The 25,867-nt window shown below is 43.1% G+C and overlaps 2 protein-coding genes across 4 annotated transcripts in view; one reads left to right on the top strand and one right to left on the bottom strand.

Annotated features, from left to right (window-relative positions):
• Positions 1 to 10,301, bottom strand: part of LOC115158657 (PH domain leucine-rich repeat protein phosphatase 1) — a 62,122-nt gene extending 51,821 nt beyond the window's left edge. The window contains exon 1 of one of the 2 annotated variants that reach the window (XM_029707846.1): positions 8,121 to 10,301. In XM_029707846.1, the coding sequence (XP_029563706.1) occupies positions 8,121 to 9,861 (1,741 nt within the window). In that variant the 5' untranslated portion in view covers positions 9,862 to 10,301. The remainder of the gene's footprint in view (positions 1 to 8,120) is intronic. The other variant, XM_029707847.1, reaches the window with a different exon arrangement.
• Positions 10,302 to 17,518: 7,217 nt separating this feature from the next.
• The window catches only part of LOC115158656 (tensin-3), a 91,530-nt gene continuing 83,181 nt past the window's right edge, over positions 17,519 to 25,867 (top strand). The window contains exons 1-5 of one of the 2 annotated variants that reach the window (XM_029707844.1): positions 17,519 to 17,627; positions 22,501 to 22,665; positions 22,836 to 22,886; positions 23,054 to 23,176; positions 23,634 to 23,698. In XM_029707844.1, coding sequence (XP_029563704.1) covers positions 22,516 to 22,665; positions 22,836 to 22,886; positions 23,054 to 23,176; positions 23,634 to 23,698 — 389 coding nt within the window. In that variant the 5' untranslated portion in view covers positions 17,519 to 17,627; positions 22,501 to 22,515. Of the gene's footprint in view, positions 17,628 to 22,500; positions 22,666 to 22,835; positions 22,887 to 23,053; positions 23,177 to 23,633; positions 23,699 to 25,867 lie in introns of those variants that run through there. The other variant, XM_029707845.1, reaches the window with a different exon arrangement.

Genomic DNA, 25,867 nt, shown 5'->3' with positions numbered 1-25,867 from the left:
ACGTGTTCCTGAGAGTCTTATCTTCAGTGATGGGGTCATAATATTGTTTAGCCTAAATGGTTCAAAAGATAGAGCGACATTTTTTGAAAGAAAACAGAATCTGCTCTGTTTATTACAACCGCATCAAGCTGCTACCGGAGGTTACTGAAGTAACCCCTATGAACCCAGCGCAATTTTTGCTCTCATGACCCCATCCTAGTTTGGGAAACTCTGATGTAGAAGGAAATACGTGTACAAATGCTCTCAGATGTCAACTGGTTGTAACTGTAACATGAATGATTAAAAGAGTCCTTTACAGGGCTAATCTGCAGTTGAAAAAGTGATCACCCCTTGTTTTGGTAAAAAGTTGAGGGATGGGCTTGGAGAAATCTAACCACTCTTACATTCATAGACAGAGCTATAGTATGTATCGAAAATGATTGTTTAAACCATGCTTTGAGGCTATACAGTGGTTGTTTACATTTACAAACATTGGTGTAAACCAAGCTTATACATTTTGGGTTGTGGTTTAGTGACAGTTGTACTAAGCGTATGAGAAATTTATAAGTTATATTCTTAAACAATCAATGGGAATATATGACTAATGTATAAGTCTAAAAACTGCAGATTGCCCCTTTAACTGAATGGATACTTTCTGAATTTAATGAATGGTTACTTGGCATGCAAAGAGAGAAAGAAATAGAGAGGTGGTGGCATGAGTGAGAGAGAGAAAGAGAGAGGGGGTGGCATGAAAGAGAGCGAGACAAGGGGCGGGGGGGTCGCATGAGAGGGGTGGCATGACATAGAGAAAGATGGAGAGCTTCAGTCCAGAAATCTCTCTGAAACAGTATGTTCCTGATTACAAGACTTCCCTTCTCTCCTTAATCATGCTAGTGCTTCTCCTTTTTCCTCTCACGCCACAGTCTTGCTCAATGCAGGCCCCTGCACGCCACACCAGCTACTCTCACACAGAGACACAGGTACAAATGCTCTCTAGACTATCCCTGCCCTGGGGAGACCTGGAGCCATGTATCCCTTCACATAACAGATCATCTCCTTTACTAGTGTTATTCTAGGCCAGGGATGGGCAACTCCACCCCCTTTTGTAGGCCTATGGATCAATTTCCACACACAAAAAAAGTCAACTCTCAACAAGATTAGTAGAATACCCATTGTGCAATTTGGAAATTCCGTTGTGAATCAGCAGTTCTCGTTATGTCAGTCATTGATAGTCACTCAATTAGCTCATGTCAGCAAAACATTTTTAGATTAGCAAATTATTCTAGCGGAAAGCTATCTAAACTTGTAGTAATCATGGTTGAATTACCAACTTGGGGGTGGGAGCATTGATTTTGTTAGTCACACTCATACCATATCAAAAACTGCTAATTTTTCATGGCAAAATTACTACAATTTCATGAAATTAGTTGGCCTATAAAATTCTCTCTGCACCATGGCAAAATGTGTAGAATTGCAGGAAATTATAGGGTAGGCAGCATATATGTAACCACATGCAACATATAGATTTGCATTAGTAAACGCATCAAAAGACCCAAGACAAAGTTACACCTAATTTTCTATTTACTACATAAAACCGATCAGAATTCTGAATGATGCCAAAGTCATGTCGGAAAATGTTTTTCCAGGGGATGATGTAATATGGAGGACCCGGTAAACCAGCCTATTCCCTATAAATGTAAACTCCAAAAGAAATAACTTCAAATGTATAACTTCAAATTAAACCAAATCATTTGCACTCATGATTTCTGTTTTCAATTACATTTTCTGCTAACTTATAAGCAAATACTTTATGAATGTATTGTTACAAATAAACTTGCAAGGTTGCTAGCCATATCAGCCTGCTAACGTTAGCCATATCAGCCTGCTAACGTTAGCCATATCAGCCTGCTAACGTTAGCCATATCAGCCTGCTAACGTTAGCCATATCAGCCTGCTAACGTTAGCCATATCAGCCTGCTAACGTTAGCCATATCAGCCTGCTAACGTTAGCCATATCAGCCTGCTAACGTTAGCCCTACCAGGCTGCTAATGTTGTTTGCGCTACATGAGTCAGCCAGTTGCTATCAACACCTAGCTACATTAAAGTAAACCAATGTTTTGGAAATGCATAATGCCATCAAACCAGTTATCAAAGAATGTTAGCTATATGCAGTTATCTTAGTCAGCAAGCTAGCCAGCTAGCTAAAGTTAGCTATTTAACCAACTAGCTATTAGCCTAGCCAACCACCACAGTTACGGTCGGCAAGCATGAGCCCAACTACTAGAGACCAGCTAGAACACAGCTAAAGCATAACCACAGATCAAAGCAAAGAGAGTGCAGAGACTTACACATTGATGGCTGGGGCCCATCCAGCCACCACAGTTATGGTCGGCAAACAAGAGCCCAACTACAACACAACTAACACAACCAAAACATAACCACAGATTAAAAACAAAGAGAGAAGGTTTACAGATTGATCGTAAGAGTGCTGGCTGAGTTAGCTATCAAAAGGAGGGGGGGGGGGGGGTTCGCAGGGCCAAGGGAGAGTCAAGGAAATCCAAAATATACTGAAAACAAATATAAAACGCAATGTGTAGTGTTGGTCCCATGTTTCATGAGCTGAAATAAAAGATGACAGAAATGTTCCATACACACAAAAAGATTCTCTCAACTGTCGTGCACAAATTCATTTACATCCCTATTAGTGATAATTTCTCCATTGCCAAGATAATCCATCCACCTGACATGATCATTACACAGATGCACCTTGTGCTTGGGACAATAAAAGGCCACTCTAAAATATGCAGTTTGGTCACACAACACAATGCCACAGATGTCTCAATTTTGAGGGAGCACGCAATTGACATGCTGACTGCAGGAATGTCCACAAGAGCTGTTGCCAGAGAATGTAATGTTAATTTCTCTACCATAAGCCAAGTGGGAGACAGGCCCACCCATGGCTGCGCCCCTGCCCAGTCATATGAAATTCATAGGTTAGGGCCAAATTTCTTTATTTAAATTGACCGATTTCCTTATATGAACTTTAACTCCGTCAAATCGTTGAAAATGTTAGATTTTGCGTTTATATTTTTGTTCAGTATAGATATATTCCAGATGTCTCTCAGCTAGCACTCAGACAAGGTGGAAAAATTACAAAACTCCTGCAGCCTACTTCACAGAGAACATGACTAAAAGTTTACAAAACATAGGTACTACAAAATTAGAACAAGCAGGTATGCTTTTATCTTTTGTTTTGAGCCCACCGCAAGAAGGCACCAGAGTCTGCCGTGCTAACGGATTCCCACTAGATAACACAGCCACAAAGTCTGAAGAGAATCCTGCATGCCCCAAAGTCTGAAGAGAATCCTGCGTGCCCCATTTGCCTCTTGTTTACATCACACTTCATGTGATTGGTGAGCTACAATCCACCACCGCCAGCATTTGGTCTGGAATGTAATTACATGCTAGCTTGGCTAGTGGCTAACGTTAACTAGATTGAGCTAGCTACCGCGCCAGCATACTTTAAAAAATAATAATATTATTAACAAATATCAACAAACAAAAGAGGAATAGTCACATGCAAACAAGCATACAAACAAACTATTTACATTGACAGGAATCCGAAACAAACAAATCATATTCATTAATAATACAACAAGTTTTAATTGCTTTTTTGTTTTTCATTTTAGTTAAAGTGGTGCCATATTGTTTAAACTCATTTATAAAGTGAAAAAAGTTAGGTTTTGAATTAGACCATTTGCATTTGTGAATGTGAAATTTACCTAGTATTATTGGCAGTTGAATTAAATATACTACATCTTTATCTATGTCAGAACTTCTAAAATAAATAATTATATCAAAACCATTAAATACTACAAGCAGTCCTATTTTTTTGTAACAAAATGCTGTATGTCAATCCAAAACATTCTACTCTAAATACCGGCAAAAAACAAATGCAAAATGGTCTCCTTCTCCATTCCACAGAAATCACAGTTATATTCAATATTCAGCTTGAATCTTTCAAAAACATGTTTCACAGGATAAATTCTATGTAACATTTTAAATGAAACTTCCTTTACTTTGTTACTGATACAATATTTGTTAGCAATTTTCCATGCTTTTCCCCATTGTATATCACCATAGATATTTGACCAAAAGAATCTTGCTGAGGGAATTGTAGTATCACAAAACATATTCCTAATCTGTTTATTACTACATTTATCTTTGATGTTAATATTGCAAATGAATATATTTTCATGTAAATCTATGTTACTTACATCCACCACAGAGGAATTTAAAAGAGATACAACCCCCCTTGGAATCGCATCACAAACAATTGCACATTCTTTCGGGGTTATTGGAATTTTAAACTTATCAAGAAATTCCCCATATGAGAGTAGATATCCATCCTTATTCAGTAACTGACCAACCAAAATAATTGTATTCTCAAACCATTTATGAAAAAAAAGAGACTTATTTTTTAATCGTATATCTTTGTTGTTCCATGAAAAGTATCTGTGAGGGGAAAAATTGTGTTTATACACTAACATCCAAGCTAAAATTGCCTTCTTATGGAATTTGGCCAACTTTACTGGGATTTTATCAATATCAAAATTACATCGAAGCAAAAAATTCTAAACCACCAACAGATTCAAATAAATACTTAGGGAAGACATTCCAAATACTGTTCTGGTTCTTAACATACTTCAGAATCCGATTTCTTTTAAAAAGTATTATTTAGATTATTGAAATCTAAAACCTCAAGACCTCCTTGTTCTTGGGTATTAGTGAGAATATATTTTCGTAGATAGTGAGGCTTGTTCCTCCAAATAAAATGATAAAGAATCTTATCTAAGTCCTTTACAATTTTAGGGGGGTAATTCAAGTGATAACGAGACATAAACCGATCTGGATAACCCTTCAGCTATGGATAATAAAACCCGAACCTATAACAAAATATCTCTCATCAACCAGAGGTTCAATTTCTTCTTTGTTTTCTCAATAATGGGGTTAAAGTTCAATTCACTCCTTTGTTTTTCATCCTTGCATATAACAATTCCAAGATAAGTTACCTTATCTTTAATTGGGATACCATATACTTCCTGTAAAACACAATCCTTGAGTGGAAATAAGACTGACTTACTGATATTAATTGTCAAACCCGAAACTAAGGAAAAGTCTTCAATACAGGAAACTGCTTTAGAAACCTCATTCCTGTCTCTTAAAAATATGGTGCTATCAGCCAGTTGACATAGTTTAAATTCCTTGCCAAGTGCTGAAACACCTTGAAAATTCCCTTTCTTGATATGAAGAGCCATAATTTGAGTAACCAATAAAAATAAAAATGGACTAATTGGGCAGCCCTGCGTAATGCCACGGCCAATATCAAATCTTTGGGATGTCCCGTGAGCTAATTTTACAGAGCTAGTACAACCACTATATAAAGTTTGGACTGTTTTCAAAAAAAAGTCACCAAACCCAAAACTGCGTATTGCTTTGAACATAAACTTATGTTCTACAGTGTCAAAAGCTTTATAAAAATCAACAAACATAATAAAACTATCATCAAGGATGAGGTCATTATAGTAAATCATATCTAAGATCAACCTGATGTTATTACTAATGTGTCGACCATGCATAAAATCAGATTGGTCTTCAACAATTATATGATGCAAGCCTTGCATCAACCTCTTAGCAAATACAAGGGCAATCATTTCCCATCATTATTCAACAGGCTAATAGGTCTCCAGTTGTCTATATAAAGAGTATCCTTATTAGGTTTGGGAATCAAAGTAATTACACCTTGCTTTAAGGAAGCCGGTAACTCCCCTTTTTCTATTGATTCTTGAAACATAGCAAGAATGAAAGGAATCAATTTATCATTGAATGCTTTATAAAACTCGCTTATTAAACCATCATTTCCAGGGGACCTATTGTCCTTAAGACTTTTAATACAGTATTTTATCTCAATTTCAGATACCTCATCATCACAAAAATCCCTGAAATCATTATCTATCTTCTTAGCAATGTTTGCTACATTGTCTAAGAAAATATCCATATTGGAAGTTGGCTGGGCTGATGTATACAGATTCTGATAAAACTGGGCAACATGCTGAGAGATTTATTTTAGATTTTCATTGGGAGTATTATTAATCATTAATTTACATATGGAAGTCTTTTCGCCTGCCCTTTTTTCCCCCGTGCCAGCATACGAACTCAGTAGTAGATCCGTCATATGATGTTGAGAAATAGTGCATTGTGGTTAGTTTAGAAGATATCCAGAAATAAGTTAAAGCTCCAATATGTAACTTCTTGGGCGACTTGACAAAATTCACATAGCAATGTGAGTTATAGATCTGTCACTCTTTGAAATCAAGTCTAAGAAGTGGTAGATCTGTTATATGTGCACTATTTCTATGCTTCCTATTTTTAAGTTTTGTTTTTGAGTATTTTACTTTCAGGTTTGTACACAAGCTTCAAACCGCTGAAAATACTACAGTTTTGGTTATGGAAAATATATTTCACAGCAGTTTAGATGGTAGAATGATTCTTTACACTATACTTGCTTGTTTTGTCACAAACTGAAATTAGGCAAACTATTCAAATGTTTTCAACCAGGAAATATAGCCTTCCCTGTAGCTCAGTTGGTAGAGCATGGTGTTTGCAACACCAGGGTTGTGGGTTCGATTCCCACGGGGGGCCAGCACAGAAAAAAATAAATGTATGATATGTATGAAATTGTATGAAATGTATGCATTCACTACTGTAAGTCGCTCTGGATAAGAGCGTCTGCTAAATGACTAAAATGTAAATGTAAATAGTGGAGTGATTTCAGCATAATGCATCTTTAATAAATATGTAATAATACAAAAACATAACTACGTTTGTACAGTCGTTGTACTCATGATCTGGTTACTTAAGCAATACAGCCCGACAGGGTGTGGTATATGGCCAACATATCACAGCTCAGGGCTGTTCTTATGCACGATGTAACGCAATATACTACAAACCCCTGAGGTGCCTGGTTACCAACGTAATTAGCGAAGTAAAAATAAATGTTTTGTCATACCCATGGTATACGGTTTTATATATCACGGCTTCCTGCCAATCAGCAAAACTGTTACATTGGTGAGTAAAAGCTTCCTAACCTTTAACTCTAAAACTTCAACAGCCCCCCAACAAAATGTTGCTTAAGGACCCCAAAAAGCTAGCGCCAGCTCTGGCTGCATGTGTGTGTATGGATGTGGGTACGCAGACCCCGCGAGCCACTGAGGCCCCCCATGATGAGTTCTGATTTTTTTGTGGCCCCCACCCCGATCAAAGTTGCCCATCTCTGTTCTAGGCAATATCAAACATAAGCTGTTTGTTTGTAAGGGATTTGTTTTTTCATCTGAATGCCTGTGGTTAGATCTGAGATGATAAGGTCAAAAACAAATCTACTTATTGTTAACCTCAAAACATACTGATCCCTGCTGCCCATATGCTCCGCCCTCCCTCCAACAACATCCAAAACAATAACACTTTTCCAAAGTGGTTCCTAACAATCATTGTGATCTTGGGGCATCATGGAAAATGAGCACACCTGTTACCTCCAGATGTGTCTGCCTATTCATCATTCCCCGTGGGGGGTGGAGCATGTAGGCGGTTCGGAGGCACAAGGCAGGCTATTGTCTCCGGCCGCTGGAACAATTGATTCATCTTTTTGTTTTGACAATCCGACTGACCAAACATAATGCCATTGTAGTGGATGGACACACAGTGCTTTAGTAGGACTAGGAATGGGTTGACAGCATGATAATGGGCAGAGCACTAGCCAAACACAAATCAAACTGACAGATAACCAGGGCAGGGATAGCAGTGCAGGGGCCAAGGGAGAACCACCAAGCTAAGCTAACCTAGAGAATCTGACTAGAAGCTGCTTACCCTGGCTGTGTCCTTATTTAGCACTGAAACAGTCACCTGACCCACCCAATCCTCACTCACCTTCAACACAGAAATACTGGTACACTTTATTTGAAGGGTGCCTACTTAATAACCTTCATAACAAAATCCACACATAAAATATTTATAACTAGTACATAATCATTCATTAATACCCATGATAATAAATGAGAATCACATTTTCTAAGGTCACACTCACCTGCGTAGAAGCGTATGAGACAGCCTATTTCTGGGTCCATACCCTCCTCCTGTACCCGCCACGGGTCTCCATAGCCCAGATTGGAGAGGTACTCATTCTGCATCTGCAGAGGCTTCTCATCATCCTCCAGCCTCCTCATAGCTCCACCGTGCAGCTGGGCGAAGAGGGCCGGTGCTGGGGAGACTTTCTCTGGGCCCGGGACCCTTCTCTGCTCCCCTGAAACGACCAGGTCACGCTCAACAGCTGCTCTGTCAGTCAGAGGTCGGGCCAGTGAGTTACTGCCACTACTGCCGCAGCTTGACGGGAGATTGATCAGTCTGGGTTCTCCTCCAGTGCTACCTGTTTTCCCGCCTTCATCAGCAGCGGTTTTGTCTTCCAGTTGGTTTGACTTTGATAGCCTGTTGTCAGGAGCTTTGCAGGTATCAGTTGATGGGACGTGCATGGATTTCCCCTCCAGGGTCTGTTGCTGAGTGACAGTGGGGATGCTGGCTGTGTGTGTCGGGGAAGGGTCAAGCTCAACCTCGTCTGAGGAACTCCCAAACGGGTCCAATTCCTCCGTGGCGGAGTCAAAGTTCGGGCTGAGCACTGAGGAGTTTGTCCCTAGGACAGCAGCATCACTGAGGGAGTCCCGGTGTTGGCTGGGCCGCGGACCACCGGGGCTCAAATCATCAAAGGTGCTACTCTCCATGTCTGAGCCTGAGTACAGTCCACAACTGTCGGCCCCACTCAGGCCCATGTCTGCACCCTCACTGTCATTTAGATAAACCTCAGACGAAGAGGTGCTTGGTATCTTGTAGTCAGAAAGTAATATATTTGTTTCCAGGTAATATTGAGCATGGTTGTTATTGCTATGAAGCCGTTTGATTGGAGAGATTGGTTGGTTCTCTTCTGACCCTGAGTAGGAGATCACAGAACCCGGGTAGGAGGTCTTCACGTTGTTACTTTTATTCACACCAAGTTGGTAGTCAATATGCCCATGGCTACCATTGCAGTTACCGTTCATGTCAACATAACCACTTGTTTTGCGAGTCATTCTTAGTATCCCTCCACATTTACCTACAAGCTGCCCCAGACGAGCCGCTATCTCCCCAGCGGTGGTGTCCACGGTGCATAGTACTGCCCGGGGGTAGGAGGGCGTGAGTCGGTCATGGACGTGGATACAACCCTGCTGGAGGTCAGCTCGGACCCACGCCTTGTCGTTGGGCTGGAGCTGCTTCGCCTGCTTCTGGCGAAGCAAGGTCTTTCTATCCAGGCTCAGTGTGTTGTTGACAGACGAGGCGGACAGTGTGGATCTCACTCCCCCAACGGAGGAGACTGCGGTAGGGCTCGAGGTTGTCGAAGCTGCGGCCGAGAGGTTCCTCTTGTGCCGCCGTCTCCTGGTCAACAACGAGTTCACGCTGGTGCTGCTGACCGATACGAGGCTGTAGATGTTGGGTGTTTTACCGGTGGTCATGTTGAGATTGGCAGCACTACTGGCAGCCTGGTTTTGGTAAATCCCGTTCCGTATCGCTATGTGAAGTAGGGAGGTGGTAGCAAGTCCCAAGAGTTTTGTCTCCCCGCCATCATCTTCCCCCGTCGCAGTTATTTTTCCAGCGGGGAAGAGTGCACCACCACTGGCCTTTAAAAACTTGCTGCCACTTCTTATTTGTCCAATTTCCGAGTCTAATATTCCGACTGATGTTGACAGGGCATCCACCTCCAATCGGTTCCTCTCCCCAGCCACTATACGCACACTTTCCATCTTCCGCAAGTGAATGCGCTAACGTTAGCAAGCAAGCTAACAGTAGCAACGACCACTACGAACTCCAAATAAATAAAGCTAGTTAGCTAACGTTAGTTCCAGCAGGTACCCATGCAGTTTATTCGTTACATTCATTATTCCACTTGCGTTTTCCAGCTAGCCATGGAGAAAGCAAGAGAGCTAGCCAGGCCGTGCAATTTGTTTTCTTTTGCTGTCTGCTGGTGAAATCGCCGGTCAATGCCGCTCGGTTGCTATCGATACCGCCATTATAGAGGATGTTTTGCTGCGGAATGAAACCAGCCAGTCAAGCTCATTAGATATGTGAAGCATTTGATGAATCTGGCGGAATTTGTAGATTTGTTTACACCCACGAAAGCTTTATATTTATGAGATGACGTGAGGATCCCTACATGGACTTCTGGGAAATGTCGTTTTCTGTATTTAACGTTTCCCTTTAGCGGCGACATTAGCACATCGTTTCTAAACCCCGAGTCACAACATCACAACACTTCAGGAAACGCTTGTGAAGGAGACCAAGCAGACCAGGCCGGGGTTTGGGGTTCGAAAATTCAATGAGAGAAGTGAAACATTATTCCTTAGTTGTTACTTTTCTCGAAATCGAAAGGCACAACATTACATTCGAGACAATGTTTTAAGTAGTTTAACATGTTATTACTCCAAACTCATGAAAGTGACAAACTGACACGTTTTCATTTTCGTCCAAAATAACTATATAGGAGGGCCATTGAGTTTGACGGTTTGCACATGCGTAGTTCGGCACGATAGGCCGGTTAGACCCGATGATGTGTTTCTAGGCATTAGTTTTGCTTGTCAAAGTCGCCATGGGATAACTGGGCCCAAAATCTGTCTTCTTCAGCAGATAGCGCTCAGTTTTTGTATGGAGGTCAACGAGAGTGTCGAATTTGGTTAACAGAAAATGTAATGTTTATTTGCTACGTATGGCTTATTTGACCGAATAAAAGTTTCGTTATGACTATGTTGTTACGTATGGAACGCCGTTTGGGTCTTTGCTTGTCCAAAAAAGACACGTCAAATAACACAATTTGACCGTCAAGTAAGCTTTAATTTGACACGTCAAATAACAATTTTATTATAGAATATTGTGTGTGCTGAATTTGCACGTGCAAGCCAAGCGCCACCATTACTCTCAAAGCTGTACAAAACTGCGTTGGTTATTTGTTCGAACGAATGGGAAAACATCTGTGTAAGCATTTGAATTTAGACCAGGATCAAAAATGTTTGCAAATATCTTTGATACAGATGTTATTAGCAACTTCTGGGGTAGTTAGCTAGCACCAATGCAACCAGCCTGAAAACAATAACCAGTAGAAACTGCAGTCATTTTCAATATTCTTAGCAATGATTTAGGAATCCATGTGAGTAAGTATTAGCTAGGTAGCCACTTGTTGTTCTCCTATTGAAATCACTAGCTAGCCAGCTACTTAACCCTGTTGCCCAAAACGAACGTAAAAAAAATTATGAAATGTATGCATTCACTACTGTAAGTCGCTCTAGATAAGAACGTCTGCTAAATGACTAAAATGTAAAATGTAAAAAATTTAAACAGCCAGCTAGCTTCATCTGGCTAGTATGATTTGACCGGACCAGGTTATGTGTTGTGAAACTAGCCACATTAGTGGAATTTGCGTTTCGGCTTCAAAATAAAGTCCATATTTGAAAGCGATGCAGAAGGTTACAATTGGTGGAATCATGCCATATTTAGACTACTTAATCTTAAACATGGTCGGAGTGTTGGAATGTGGAGCAATGAAATTGAGTATGAGTCTACTCCCACAGAAAATAACTGGGAAGAGTTTACGCAAATATTACCGTCATAGTAGCTCTTATTGAGGGACTTTGACTGTGGGAATGTACCTACCCAGTCCGCCTATTGTGCGTATTGACATTTATATTGCACTGTACAGCCTTACCTAATGATTGGGATCAATGAAATGGGATATCAGTCTACTCAGCACCCAAGTGCCTTTTCCCCAACGTCCTTCTCAGAGTTATCAGGCTCCAAAACATCCAGGTCATATTGTTTTTCCTCTGGAATAGTGTTCAATACACATAGTAGGTCGACTGGTACAATACATGTGGCTCAATTCACAGTGGTTTCAGGTCCCGCAATAAAAGCTATGTTCTCTGGGTGTCATTGAGTAGAGTAGACTGATACAGTGAAATAAGTATGCCCCCAATGCAATTCTAAAGTCTAATACAACCAGTGTGAAACAACCAGTGTCAAATTAACAAATGATTGTATTTTGTTGAATTTATATAAGAACATTATTTGTATTAATTTGTATAGCTTTCGATTAGATACTTTTTGAAGGTGAACCAAAAATTCCACAATTGTGGCTAAACCTTATTGTGGCTAGCTTCACATAGGTGGGTCCGACCACGATTAATCAAATAAGAACTGTCTTGGGTGATGACACCTAACTAGATAGTGAGCTAGCTAACTATAGCTACTGAAACAGATTATGTAGTTTTGCTATGTTTTTGGGAAGAATATTGTTTGCATCTATCAGCTAGCTAGCTTTTTTCTAACCAGCACCGTCCAGTTTGGGGAAGTGTGTCTGCGCTCGTGCAGACAAAACTTTACCAGGGTCATAGCATACGTATCGGCGAATCGTTATGACATATGAAATACGAGTGATAGTGTAATCATTGTGTAATAACTATGTTAAAAAATAATCTGGAAAATTTTAAATGATTACGTGACGTGCAGTAATATTCAGGTCCTGATTGGTCAACAAGCTTATTTGACGGTCAAATTGTGTTATTTGGCATGTTTCTTTTCTGACACGCAAAGAACCAAACGGCGTTCCATAGTTATTTAATGTGTATCTTTTTGACATGCAAAGAACCAAACGGCGTTCCATAGTTATTTAATGTGTATCTTTTTGACATGCAAAGAACCAAACGGCGTTCCATAGTTATTTGATGTGTATCTTTTTGACATGCAAAGACCCAAACGGCGTTCCATACAGTTGTGCCTGGTCGCCACTAGTTGGCACGGTCACAACGTCATAAACCCCGCCTATTACTACAATTTATCTTCTTTAAATGTGATTTTAAATATAATCCTAACCTTAAACACACTGCTAACCTTTACGATATTGCCAAATGAGATTGTAGCTGTGGTAACTAGTGGTAAACGTGCCTGTTGTTTACAGGCGTATCTGCCCTCTCATTGGCTAGAACGGTCCCACCTGATCTTGCCCCCTTGGACATTTCTGAGTGCGTTTGTTAGAGCGACCACTAGAGATCAGTCAGTATAATGGATCATCTATGGGAAAAGTGTAAATGTTTGTAATGGTACTTTTGCTGGATTTGTGTAATATTTCTGCTTATTTACTCGACAACTCGACATGAAGTCGACACAAATACGTGTAACTGTGTTCATGCATAAACAAATACGTTTGACATAAAATACTGTTTACATTTCTATGCCTAAATGAGCTCGCTACTGACTCAAACAATAGTCTTCTGGCACCATCTAATGGATACAGGTCACATTACAGCCTTTCCCCCTGCCACTTGAGGCTTCCTAGAGAGGCCTTCTTATTTTGTGGCCAGATATAATTGTAGCTGTTAATTATATTGTTGAAGAAGCTATGAGAAAACAACTTCTTGTTTGGCTAGCTGGATAGAAGCCAACTGTGAACAGAGTGTGCTAGAGAGGAGTCGTCGATAGCCTATATGCTGATATGGCGCGGTAGGAGATGGATGCCGTTTTACAGGCTCCTAACTAATTGTGCTATTGTGTGTGTTTTTTCACATTATTTGTAACTTATTTTGTGCATAATGTTTCTGCTACCGTCTTTTATAACTGAAAAGAGCTTCTGGATATCAGCACAGCGATTACTCACCTCAAACTGGACGAAGATTTTTTCTTTAACGTGTCGGACACGAAGGATTTACTTCAGACACCAGACAAGGCCCAAATCTCTGTCATTCGCATAAAGAAGAGAAAGAGATATTGGGGACGTAGGTCGGGGTGCCTTGTAAGGATCCGACGGCGAGTGCGTAATCTGCCTCTACCATCAGTTCTATTAGCCAACGTGCAATCATTGGATAATAAAATAGATGAGCTCCGATCAAGACTATCAAATCAGATCAAATTTATTTGTCACGTGTGCCGAATACAACAAATGTAGTAGACCTTACTGTAAAATGCTTACTTACAGGCCCTTAACCAACAATGCATTCAAGAAATAGAGTTGATAAAATATTTACAAAATAAACTAAAGGAAAATAAATCAAATCAATCAAAAGGAAACACAAGAAATGTGCATAACAATAACGAGGCTATATAAAGGGGGTACGTACGGTACCAAGTCAATGTGCGGGAGTACAGGATAGTCAATGTAATTTGTAAAGTGACTATGCATAGATAATAAACAGTGAGTTGCAGCAGTGTCAAACAAGGGGTGGGGGTCAATGTAGATAGTCTGGGTGGTCATTTGATTAGTTGTTCAGTAGTCTAATGGCTTGGGGAAGAAGCTGTTATGGAGCCAACTGGACATTAAAAACTGTAATATCTTATGTTGCACCGAGTCGTGGCTGAACGACGACATGGATAACATACAGCTGGCTGGGTTTTCCATGCATCGGCAAGATAGAACAGCTGCCTCCGGTAAGCAAGGGGTGGTCGGTTTGTGTCTATTTGTAAATAACAGCTGGTGCACAAAATCTAATATTAAGGAAGTCTCAAGGTTTTGCTCGCCTGAGGTAGAGTATCTCATGATAAGCTGTAGACCACACTATTTACCAAGAGAGTTTTCATCTATATTTTTCCTAGCTGTCTATTTAGCACCACAAACCGATGCTGGCACTAAGACCTCACTCAAAGAGCTGTGTAAGGCCATAAGCAAACAAGAAAATGCTCATCCAGAGGCGGCGCTCCTAGTGGCCGGGGACTTTAATGCAGGGAAACTTAAATCCGTTTTACTTAATTTCTACCAGTATGTTACATCTGCAACCAGAGAAAAAAAAACTCTAGACCACCTTTACTCCACACACACGTACAAAGCTCTCCCTCGCCCTCCATTTGGCAAATCTGACCATAATTCTATCCTCCTGATTCCTGCTTACAAGCAAAAACTAAAGCAGGAAGTACCAGTGACTCGCTCAATTTGGAAGTGGTCAGATGACGCAGATGCTAAGCAACAGGACTGTTTTGCTAGCACAGACTGGAATATGTTTCAGGATTCTTCCGATGGCATTGAAGAGTACACAAAATCAGTCACTGGCTTCATCAATAAGTGCATCGATGACGTCGTCCCCACAGTGACCGTACATACATACCCCAACCAGAAGCCATGGATTACAGGCAACATCTGCACTAAGCTAAAAGGTAGAGCTGCCACTTTCAAAGAGCGGGACTCTAACCCGGACACTTATAAGAAATCCAGCTATGCCTTCCGATGAACCATCAAACAGGCAAAGCATGAATACAGGCCTAAGATTGAATCATACTGTATTGGCTCCAACGCTCGTCGGATGTGGCAGGGCTTGCAAACTATTACAGACTACAAAGGGAAGCACAGCTGCAAGTTGCCCAGTGACACAAGCCTATCAGACGAGCTAAATTACTTCTATGCTCGCTTCAAGGCAAGCAACACTGAAGCATGCATGAGACCATTAGCTGTTCCGGAAGACTGTGTGATCACGCTCTCCGTAGCCGATGTAAGACCTTTAAACAGGTCAACATTCACAAGGCCGCAGGGCCAGACAGATTACAAGGATGTGTACTCCAAGCATGCGCTGACCAACTGGCAAATGTCTTCACTGACATTTTCAACCTGTTCCAGACTGAGTCTGTAATACCAACATGTTTCAAGTAGATCACCATAGTCCCTGTGCCCAAGAACACCAAGGTAATATGCCATAAATGACTACCGATCCGTGGCCCTCACGTTTGTAGCCATGAAGTGCTTTGAAAGGCTGGTCATGGCTCACATCAACACCATTATCCCAGAAACCCTAGAAACCCTAGACCCACTCGAATTTGCATACTGCTCCAACAGCTCCACAGATGATGCAATCTCTATTGCATTCCACACTGCCCTTTCCCACCTGGACAAAAAGAACAGCTACGTGAGAATGCTATTCATTGACTACAAGTCAGCGTTCAACACCATAGTGCCCTCAAAGCTCACCACTAAGCTAAGTACCCTGGGACTACACACCTCCCTCTGCAACTGGATCCTGGACTTCCAGACGGGCCACCCCCAAGTGGTAAGGGTAGGTAACAACACTGGGGCCCCTCAAGGGTGCGTGCTCAGACCCCTCCTGTTCTCCCTGTTCACCCATTACTGCATGGCCAAACACGACTCCAACACCATCATTAAGTTTGCTGACGACACAGCAGTGGTTGGCCTGATCACTGACAATGATGAGACAGCCTATAGGGAGGAGGTTATAGACCTGGCAGTGTGGTACTAGGATAACAACCTCTCCCTTCACATGATCAAGACAAAGGAGATGATTGTGGACTACAGGAAAAGGAGGACCGAGCACTCTCTCTCTCTCTTTCATCGACAAGGCTGTATTGGAGCAAGTTGAGCGCTTCAAGTTCCTTGGTGTCCACATCACCAACAAACTATCATGGTCCAAAAACACCAAGACAGTCATGAAGAGGGCACAACAACACCTATTCCCCCTCAGGAGACTGAAAAGATTTGGCAATGGTCCTCACATCCTCAAAAAGTTCTACAGCTGCACCATCGAGAGCATCCTGACTAGTTGCATCACCGCCTGGTATGGCAACTGCTTGGCCTCCGACCGCAAGGCACTACAGAGGGTAGTGGGTACGGCCCAGTACATCACTGGGGCCAAGCTTCGTGTCATCCAGGACCTCTATACCAGGCGGTGTCAGAGGAAGGCCCTGAAAATTGCCAAAGACTCCACCCACTCTAGTCATAGACTGTTCTCTCTGCTACCTCACGGCAAGCAGTACCGGAGCGCCAAGTCCCCCCCCCCCATTTTTACACTGCCGCTACTCTCTGCATCTATGCATAGTCACTTTACCTCTACCTACATGTACATATTACCTCAATAACCTTGACTAACCTGTGCCCCCGCACCACTTTTAGTTTATTGTTGCTCTTTAATTATTTGTAATTTTTCTATTTTCTTATTTATTATAAATTTTTTACTTCAGTTTATTTTAGTAAATAATTTCTTAACACGTATTTTTCTTAACACTGCATTGTTGGTTAAGGGCTTGTAAGTAAGCAATTCACTGTAAGGTCTACACCTGTGGTATTCGGCGCATGTGACAAAATACACATTTATTTGATTGGATTTTATTTGCTCCTAAAGTAGTGATGTGCCTAAGTAAGAAAGTAATAAAAGCCATGCACAGCACGTACGTTGGCACACACACACACACACACACACAGACACACACAGACACACACACACACACACACACACACACACACACACACACACACACACACACACACACACACACACACACACACACACACACACACACACACACACACTGAATCAGCAGCAGTCAATAGATGTCATTACTTGAAAAGGCAGGGGCAAAGTGCAATTTAAACCAACTACAGTAAATCTCTCTCTCTCTCTCTCTCTCTCTCTCTCTCATACATAGTCTCCACCCCTACATCGTCCCAACCCTTTCTCTCTCACACACAGTAGACATATAAAAGTGTAGTAGATATTCTTTGTCGATTTCACAGTTGATAGGAGCCCACTATTAGGTAAGCCTCTCTGCTTTCTCGTGTTTGTGTGCATGTGCGTGCAAATGTGTGTGTGCTGTCTCTGTGCAGTAAGCTCTCTCCCTCTAGTGTTAACTAACACTGACTCAGTGAGGTGGAAATCATGATAAGCTGCTCTTAGTAAAGTGTTTTAGCTACCTACTGCTCTAAGCCTGGGGTTGAGGAGTTCTATTTCAACACTTGAATTGGCCATTGGTTTTCCCCATTGGAGTTCAGTTCATTTCGTGTAATGACAAGTGGAATTGAGATGGAATTGATCCAAGTCTTGTTTCTAATTAGATAAAGAGAAGAAGTGAATGATAGAAAGAGGGGATTCAGACAGTCATAAACCACACTTTGGTGTTAAGATATGCAGAGGGATAGAAAGGGGAAGAAAGACATTGTGGAGCCTCAGACACAGTTGGCACATTGCTTGAGCATTTCCAGGGCCATGAAGACTCATGGGTAATGATGTTTATTAGTGAAGTGGAGACTAAGAAGATATTATACTGAGTTGTCTCTTGTTGTACTAATATTAAAGGGGCCAGGCTGTGGGATTGAGGTTCACTGCCAACCTGTGCTATCCATTAAAGAAAGAAAAGAATAGACAAAGAGAGAAAGGACATCTCTGATACATTTTGGGACACATTCCTCGCAAACGTGAGGTAAAAAACACCTAATTAGACATGGTTAGTTTGGTTTGTGGACTACTCTACACTGAGAACACCCTATGGCATGTGTGTGTGTCAATCGCTTTTTCTCAAGTAGAGCAGAGACAAATATAGGGGGTACTGGTCTAAAAGTGTTCAATAAACAGACAAGTAGTATTAGAACTGAGGCTTGGCTAATGTAGTTAGACTGAGGCATTTGCCTGTAGTATTTACATTGCCTGGATATTGGTGTTTGAGAGAGGACGAGAGTGTTTGTAATTTATCATCTCATTGACATCATCACTGGAGGCAGTGATTCCGTCTGACGTTGTCATTACAGGACACGTGTGACATCATCAGCATTATGTAGGGTCCTCAGCACTGTATGGTAGTCAGTCTGTCTGACTGATGTTGTTATCTAAACACACACAAGTTCCACTAGGACTGTACATAGGGCCCAAGGACAGGGCAGGCAGCCAGCCAGTCAGCCAGCCAGTCAGTCTAGCACAGGTTCCAGCTGGATATGTTGAAAATGTAAAACAACCTTTATTGACACAATTACATTGTTTTACGTAGAGAGAGAGGGAGGGAGAGAGAGAGAGAGAGAGAGGGAGAAAGAGAGAGAGAGGGAGAGAGAGGGGGGAGAGTGAGAGAGAGTGAGAGAGAGGGAGAGAGAGGGGGGAGAGTGAGAGAGAGGGAGAGAGAGAGGGAGAGAGAGAGAGGGAGAGCGGGGGGAGAGTGAGAGAGAAAGAGAGAGAGGGAGAGAGGGGGGGAGAGTGAGAGAGAAAGAGAGAGAGGGAGAGAGGGGGGAGAGAGAGAGAGGGGGAGAGAGAGAGAGAGAAAGAGAGAGAGAGAGATAAAGAGAGGGAAAGAGACAGAGAGAGAAAGAGAGAGGGAAAGAGAGAGATAAAGAGAGAGAGATAGAGGGAAAGAGAGAGATAAAGAGAGAGAGAGGGAAAGAGAGATAAAGAGAGGGAAAGAGAGATAAAGAGAGGGAAAGAGAGAGAGAAAAAGCCTTATCTCAGACTGGCAAATAAAAAGAAAAGATTAAGATGGGGAAAAGAACACAGACACTGGACAGAGGAACTCTGCCCGGAGTCGCCTCTTCACTGTTGACGTTGAGGCGGTGTTTTGCGGGTACTATTTAATGAAGCTGCCGGCTGAGGACCTGTGAGGCATCTGTTTCTCAAACTAGACACTCTAAATGTACTTGTCCTCTTGCTCAGTTATGCACCGGGACCTCCCACTCCTCTTTCTATTCTGGTTAAAGACAGCTTGCGCTGTTCTGTGAAGGGAGTAGTATACAGCGTTGTACGAGATCTTCAGTTTCTTGCCAATATCTTGCATGGAACAGCCTTCATTTCTCAGAACAAGAATAGACTGACGAGCTTCAGAAGAAAGTTCTTTGTTTCTGGCCATTTTCAGCCTGTAATCGAACCCACAAATGCTGATGCTCCAGATACTCAACTAGTCTAAAGAAGGCCAGTTTTATTGCTTCTTTAATCAGAACAACAGTTTTCAGCTGTGCTAACATAATTGCAAAAGGGTTTTTTAATGATCAATTAACCTTTTAAAATGATAAACTTGGATTAGCTAACACAACGTACCATTGGAACACAGGAGTGATGGTTGCTGATAATGGGCCTCTGTACACCTTTGTACATATTCTATAAAAAAAATCTGCCATTTCCAGCTACAATAGTCACTTACAACATTAACAATGTCAACACTGTATTTCTGATCAATTTTATGTTATTTTAATGGACAAAAAATGTAATTTTCTTTCAAAAACAAGGACATTTCTAGGTGACCTCAAACTTTTGAACGGTAGTGTACAAGAGAAACACACACACACACACAGGTGCATGTGTGTGCCGCGTAGATCTTTTATATGTGTGTGTGGGTTTAAGGTGTTTCCAGTCTTTCTGATTTTGGCATGGCAGAGTTGTCAGAGTGTCTGTGGAGACTGTCGCCGGGCCTGGCAGCAGCATGCACGACCTCGTGTTCTGGTGAAATTGACTGTAACAATGTTTACTCTGCTGCTGTATCCTGATCACATGATCAGGGTAAAATAAAGGTTGGCCTGGCCACCTGACTCACTCTAGGCCCTGTCTCAGTCTGGCCCTTCCTGCCTGTGTCTGTCTCTGTGTCTGTGTGTGCTTTTGTGTGTGTGTGTGTGTCCTGTAGATATGTTGTAACATGTATGTAATAGATTGTTACATGCAGGTCTTGAGTTCAGAGGCAGGATGAATGGGTGAGTTTATACAACCAGAGAGGTGTGAGAGGGAAGAAATTAGACTGCCCACAGCAAAGCAGTTACTCTAAAAACACTTTCTTATTTCAATTCTAATCACTCTCACTTTTACAAGATTTGCATCTGACATATTCCTAGGTCAAACAATTATAAATATGTTCAGACATATTAAGATAAAGACATATAACCCATTTTCAGACTTGAAACTATTGCTAGTTTTGTTGAGGAAGAATTAACATGGACTGCAGTATCTAATGTGAATCACTTCAGAGAGTGAGTAGGTACAGGAGTGTCTGGATGACTTCATTCATGTTTTGGGCACTCGGCAGACATCATCATCCTTCCAGACACAGCCTCATCCACTTCTGCCTCGACTGACTGGAGGTGTCTGTCTGTCTGTCTGTCTGTCTGTCTGTCTGTCTGTCTGTCTGTCTGCCCGTCTGTCTGTCTGCCTGCCTGTCTGTCTGTCTGCCTGCCTGCCTGTCTGTCTGTCTGTCTGTCTGTCTGTCTGTCTGTCTGCCTGCCTGCCTGCCTGCCTGCCTGCCTGCCTGCCTGCCTGCCTGTCTGTCTGTCTGTCTGTCTGTCTGTCTGTCTGTCTGTCTGTGTGTGTGTGTGTGTGCGTGTGCATGTGTGCATGACTCCCGATTCCACATTCACCGAGCATGACTTCCCGTCAAAGGATTTAAGACTAGAGAATTAGCTAATACGCATGACTAAATGTGAAATCATATACAGACGTAGGATGTTAATTTGAGCCAGTTTGCTATAGCAGCAAAATAATCCTGCAGCAACAGGAAATGTGAATTATTATGTGGATTATAATTAATGGATTTTTTTTTAGGGGTTGATGCATTTTTCATCTGAAATTTCAAAGTGGAAACTTTTAATTTCAGAAGCCTTTTTAAACCTCAAATACACTACAAGGAACTACAAGGAAAGTTCTCCTGCAACAGGGTGATCAAATTAATATCCTAAATCTGTATCGCTGTGTTGGCAGAAAATGACTTCCCGTTAGCATTGACTTTCTGGGGGCATAATGTCTCAAACCTCAGTCCTGTGTGTAGTGAAGGTCTGCTGAGTCAAAGTGAAACTGAACACTCCCGCCACGTAGGTCAGTCTGTGTGTAACTGATGTGCCAACCCGCCACGTAGGTCAGTCTGTGTGTAACTGATGTGCCAACCCGCCACGTAGGTCAGTCTGTGTGTAACTGATGTGCCAACCCGCCACGTAGGTCAGTCTGTGTGTAACTGATGTGCCAACCTGCCACGTAGGTCAGTCTGTGTGTAACTGATGTGCAACCTGCCACGTAGGTCAGTCTGTGTGTAACTGATGTGCCAACCCGCCACGTAGGTCAGTCTGTGTAACTGATGTGCCAACCTGCCACGTAGGTCAGTCTGTGTGTAACTGATGTGCCAATCCGCCACGTAGGTCAGTCTGTGTAACTGATGTGCCAACCTGCCACGTAGGTCAGTCTGTGTGTAACTGATGTGCCAACCCGCCACGTAGGTCAGTCTGTGTAACTGATGTGCCAACCCGCCACGTAGGTCAGTCTGTGTAACTGATGTGCCAACCTGCGACGTAGGTCAGTCTGTGTGTAACTGATGTGCCAACCCGCCACGTAGGTCAGTCTGTGTAACTGATGTGCCAACCTGCGACGTAGGTGCGGCCCAGTGAGTGGTAGTGGTCTGTATGTTTAACCCCCTATTATTATATCTGGATAGTTTTACAGAGATAAGAGTGTGTATGTGAAACTCTCACTCTCTCTCTCTCTTGGTCTCTATCCCTTTCCCTCCCCCATTTCTCTACCCCCCCTCTCTCTCTCGCTCTCTTTCTCTCTCTCTCTCTCTCTCTCTCTCTCTCTCTCTCTCTGTGTCTCTATCTCTCTCAATTCAATTTGATTTTCAATGGTGCTTTATTAGCATGGGAAACATATGAAATAAACAATCACAAATCACTCTCTCCCTCTCATCAGTCTAATATCCCAGTCATGGAGGAGGGATACAGAATTGACCTGGACTACATCACGGAGCGCATCATCATCGTATCCTTCCCCCAGGCATGCCCAGACCAGACCTACCGCCAGAACCTGCGTGACATCACACAGATGCTCAAATCCAAACATGGCCACAACTACATGGTGAGGAATGGAGGGGCTATAGATCACTAAAAGTGGTAGAGTCTGACCCATAATTGATCTATACACCCATCCTCATCATTGTCTTCCTCTTCCTCATCTCCCTCTTCCCTCCATCAGTAGTTAATGAGCTACAGAAAAAATGGTTTAAAATATGTATTTTATTTCCCTAGGTGATCAACCTCTCAGAGAAGAATGATAGCCTGACCCAGATGAACCCCAAGGTGAAATGAATACTGTAGCTGTTGCCTCTCTGTGTGTACTACTCAAGACCACTGAGCTAAAGACTAGCTTGGGGAGCTAACAAAAGCCTTCAGATCTCAAGAAAGGTTATTAATCAAGGTTACTGTGTGCGTGTTATGTGTGTGCGTGCATGTGTGTTTTGTCTCAGGTGTTGGACACGGGCTGGCTAGACCTGCTGGCCCCGTCCATGGAACAGATGTGTGGTGTGTGTAAGACCATGGAAAACTGGCTCCACTCACACACACAGCATGTTCTGGTCATGCACTGTCGGGTAGGAATCACACACACAGACACACAAAGAAAAAGTAAACACACATATTATTATTAACATGGGAACACTTTATTTGGATAGTGCTCTACAGACTATCTACAGACTAGTAACACTTCAACTAACTATCTACTAACCCTAACCCTAGCCCTAACCCCTAACCCTAACGCAAACCCTAACCCCTAAGCCTAAAATACAGTTTTTACAATTGAGGACCTGCAAAATATCCTCACTTCTCAGAATCTTTGCTGGTTTACTATTCTTGTGAGGACTTCTGTTCTGGTACTCCCAATTATAGTAAAATATGCACACACACACACACACACACACACACACACACACACACACACACACACACACACACACACACACACAGGCTTATTAGACACACCCAACATTTCTACCTCTCCATGCTCTTCTTTTGACCTCCTGACCTGTGTCTTGGCTCCGGCCCCTACAGGGTGGACAAGGCAGAGTCGGGGTGATGGTGGCCTCCTACATCCACTTCAGCAGTATATCAGCCAGGTAACACTGATGTTAATAATATCACTTTTACTGAAACGTATCCAGGGGAAGCTAGCCTTAACTTCAGGGATGGGAATGTAAGGATTATGGGCACTGGCCAGCCAGGCTAGTAGTCCGCTATTTCTAAAGCCCCGTTAACATTTGGGTAAAAAAAATCTATTCCTTGAGATGTTTGAAAAGGCAAAATGTCACTGGCCTGGCTAGCCCCTTCACTCTGTGAAGTGGTAATCTCGTGTGGCAACTACTATGGAGTATGGGGACTAGGGGTGAGCTTCGAAAATGTGGATTTAAATGTTCATTTTATCATAGTTCACACATTGTATAAACTGTACTGACTGGTAAGGCATTCTGGATTATAGATTTGCCTTCTGTGACTGAGAAAGTTTATTGGAAATAGGTCAAAATAGGCTGTTTTCAGGATATTGTCACGACTTCCACTGAAGTTGGTTCCTCTCCTTGTTCGGGCGGCGGTCGGCGTCACCGGTCTTCTTGCCATCGTCGATCCACTTTTCATTTTCCATTTGTTTTGTCTTGTTTTCCTACACACCTGGTTCTCATTTCCCTCATTAAGTGTTGTGTATTTAACCCTCTGTTCCCCCCATGTCTTTGTGTGGAATTGTTTGTTGTAAGTGCTTGTGCACATGTTTACTGGTGCGCGTCGGGTTTTGTACCCATGTTGGTTATTTCTTTTTGTTGTTGGTTTTGAAATTAAACTGCTATTACCTAGTTCTGCTCTCCTGCGTCTGACTTCACTGCCACCAGTTATGCACCCCCTTACAAAATTCCACACCTCACCATGGAGTCAGCAGGAGCAGGTACCCCGGTTATAGGAGTCGAGGAGCACGTCAGAGAACACGCGGCGATACTACAACATCTCGGTGTCACGATGGATCATGTCGTTCAGACCATGGACCGCTGGGAGAGACAGAGAGTCCCTCCAGCGCCTCCACAAGCACAACAGGGTTCCCACTACTCGTCCCTCCTGTACCCGGTCCCAGTGGGATGCGTCTCATCCTTCCCTGGGAGTATGATGGGACGGCGGCACGGTGCCAGGGGTTCCTGCTACAGCTGGACCTATAGCTGGGCACCGTTTACCCGGCTCCCTTGGGAAGGGAGAGGGTGTCCGCCCTCGTCTCGTGCCTCTCAGGGAGAGCTCTGGAGTGGGCTAACGCCATGTGGGGAGAAGGAGATGCGGCGTTGGACGACTTCACGGAGTTCACCCGCAACTTCCGGGCAGTCTTCGACCACCCGCCTGAGGGTAGAGCAGCGGGTGAACGTCTTTTCCACCTGAGGCAGGGGACGAGGAGAGCCCAGGAGTTCGCCCTGGAATTTCGGACCCTGGCCGCAGGAGCGGGATGGTACGACAGGGCCCTTATCGACCACTACCGTTGCAGCCTGCCCAAGGATGTCCGTCGGGAGTTGACCTGCAGGGATACCACCCTCACGTTCGACCAGCTGGTGGACCTGTCCATTCGGTTGAATAACCTGCTGGTCACCCACGGATGTCCAGAGTGGGCTCTGTCGATTCCCTCTCCCAGCACCACCGCTCCGGTGCCTATGGAGCTGGGAGGTGCTGCGCTCAGGGAGGCCGGAGGAGGGGCTTTCACATGTACCATCTGTGGCCGCAGAGGTCACACTGCTGGTCGGTGCTGGGTTGGTTCCTCTAGGGGTCGAGGCAGCAGGCAGGGCACTCTGGCGTCACCCCAGGTGAGCATGCACCACTCTCATCCAGAGCCCTCTGTTGTACACCCGTTTGTGCATGTTTACTTTCCAGAGTTTTCTCCGCATTCCCAGCATAAGGCGCTCGTCGATTCAGGCGCGGCTGAGAATTTTATCGACAGAGCATTCTCCCATAGGTTAGGGATCCCTATTGTTCCAGTGGTTAGGCCTTTCGCAGTTCACGCTCTGGACAATCGACCATTAGGGTCCGGGGTAATTAGGGAAGCTACCATCCCCCTGGAAATGGTGACGCAGGGGGGTCACGAGGAGAGAATCAGTCTCTTCCTCATTGACTCTCCTGCGTTTCTCGTGGTACTAGGCCTTCCCTGGTTAGTTCGTCATGACCCCACCATTTCATGGCAACAGAGAGCTCTCACGGGGTGGTCACGAGAGTGCTCAGGGAGGTGTTTAGGGGTTTCCGTTGGTGCTACTATGGTGGAGAGTCCAGAC

The sequence above is a fragment of the Salmo trutta genome, chromosome 22 (genome assembly GCF_901001165.1).
Source record: "Salmo trutta chromosome 22, fSalTru1.1, whole genome shotgun sequence".
NCBI classification, from domain to species: domain Eukaryota; kingdom Metazoa; phylum Chordata; class Actinopteri; order Salmoniformes; family Salmonidae; genus Salmo; species Salmo trutta.
Note: the sequence above shows the minus strand (reverse complement) of the source record. Positions and strands in the feature narration are given on the sequence as shown.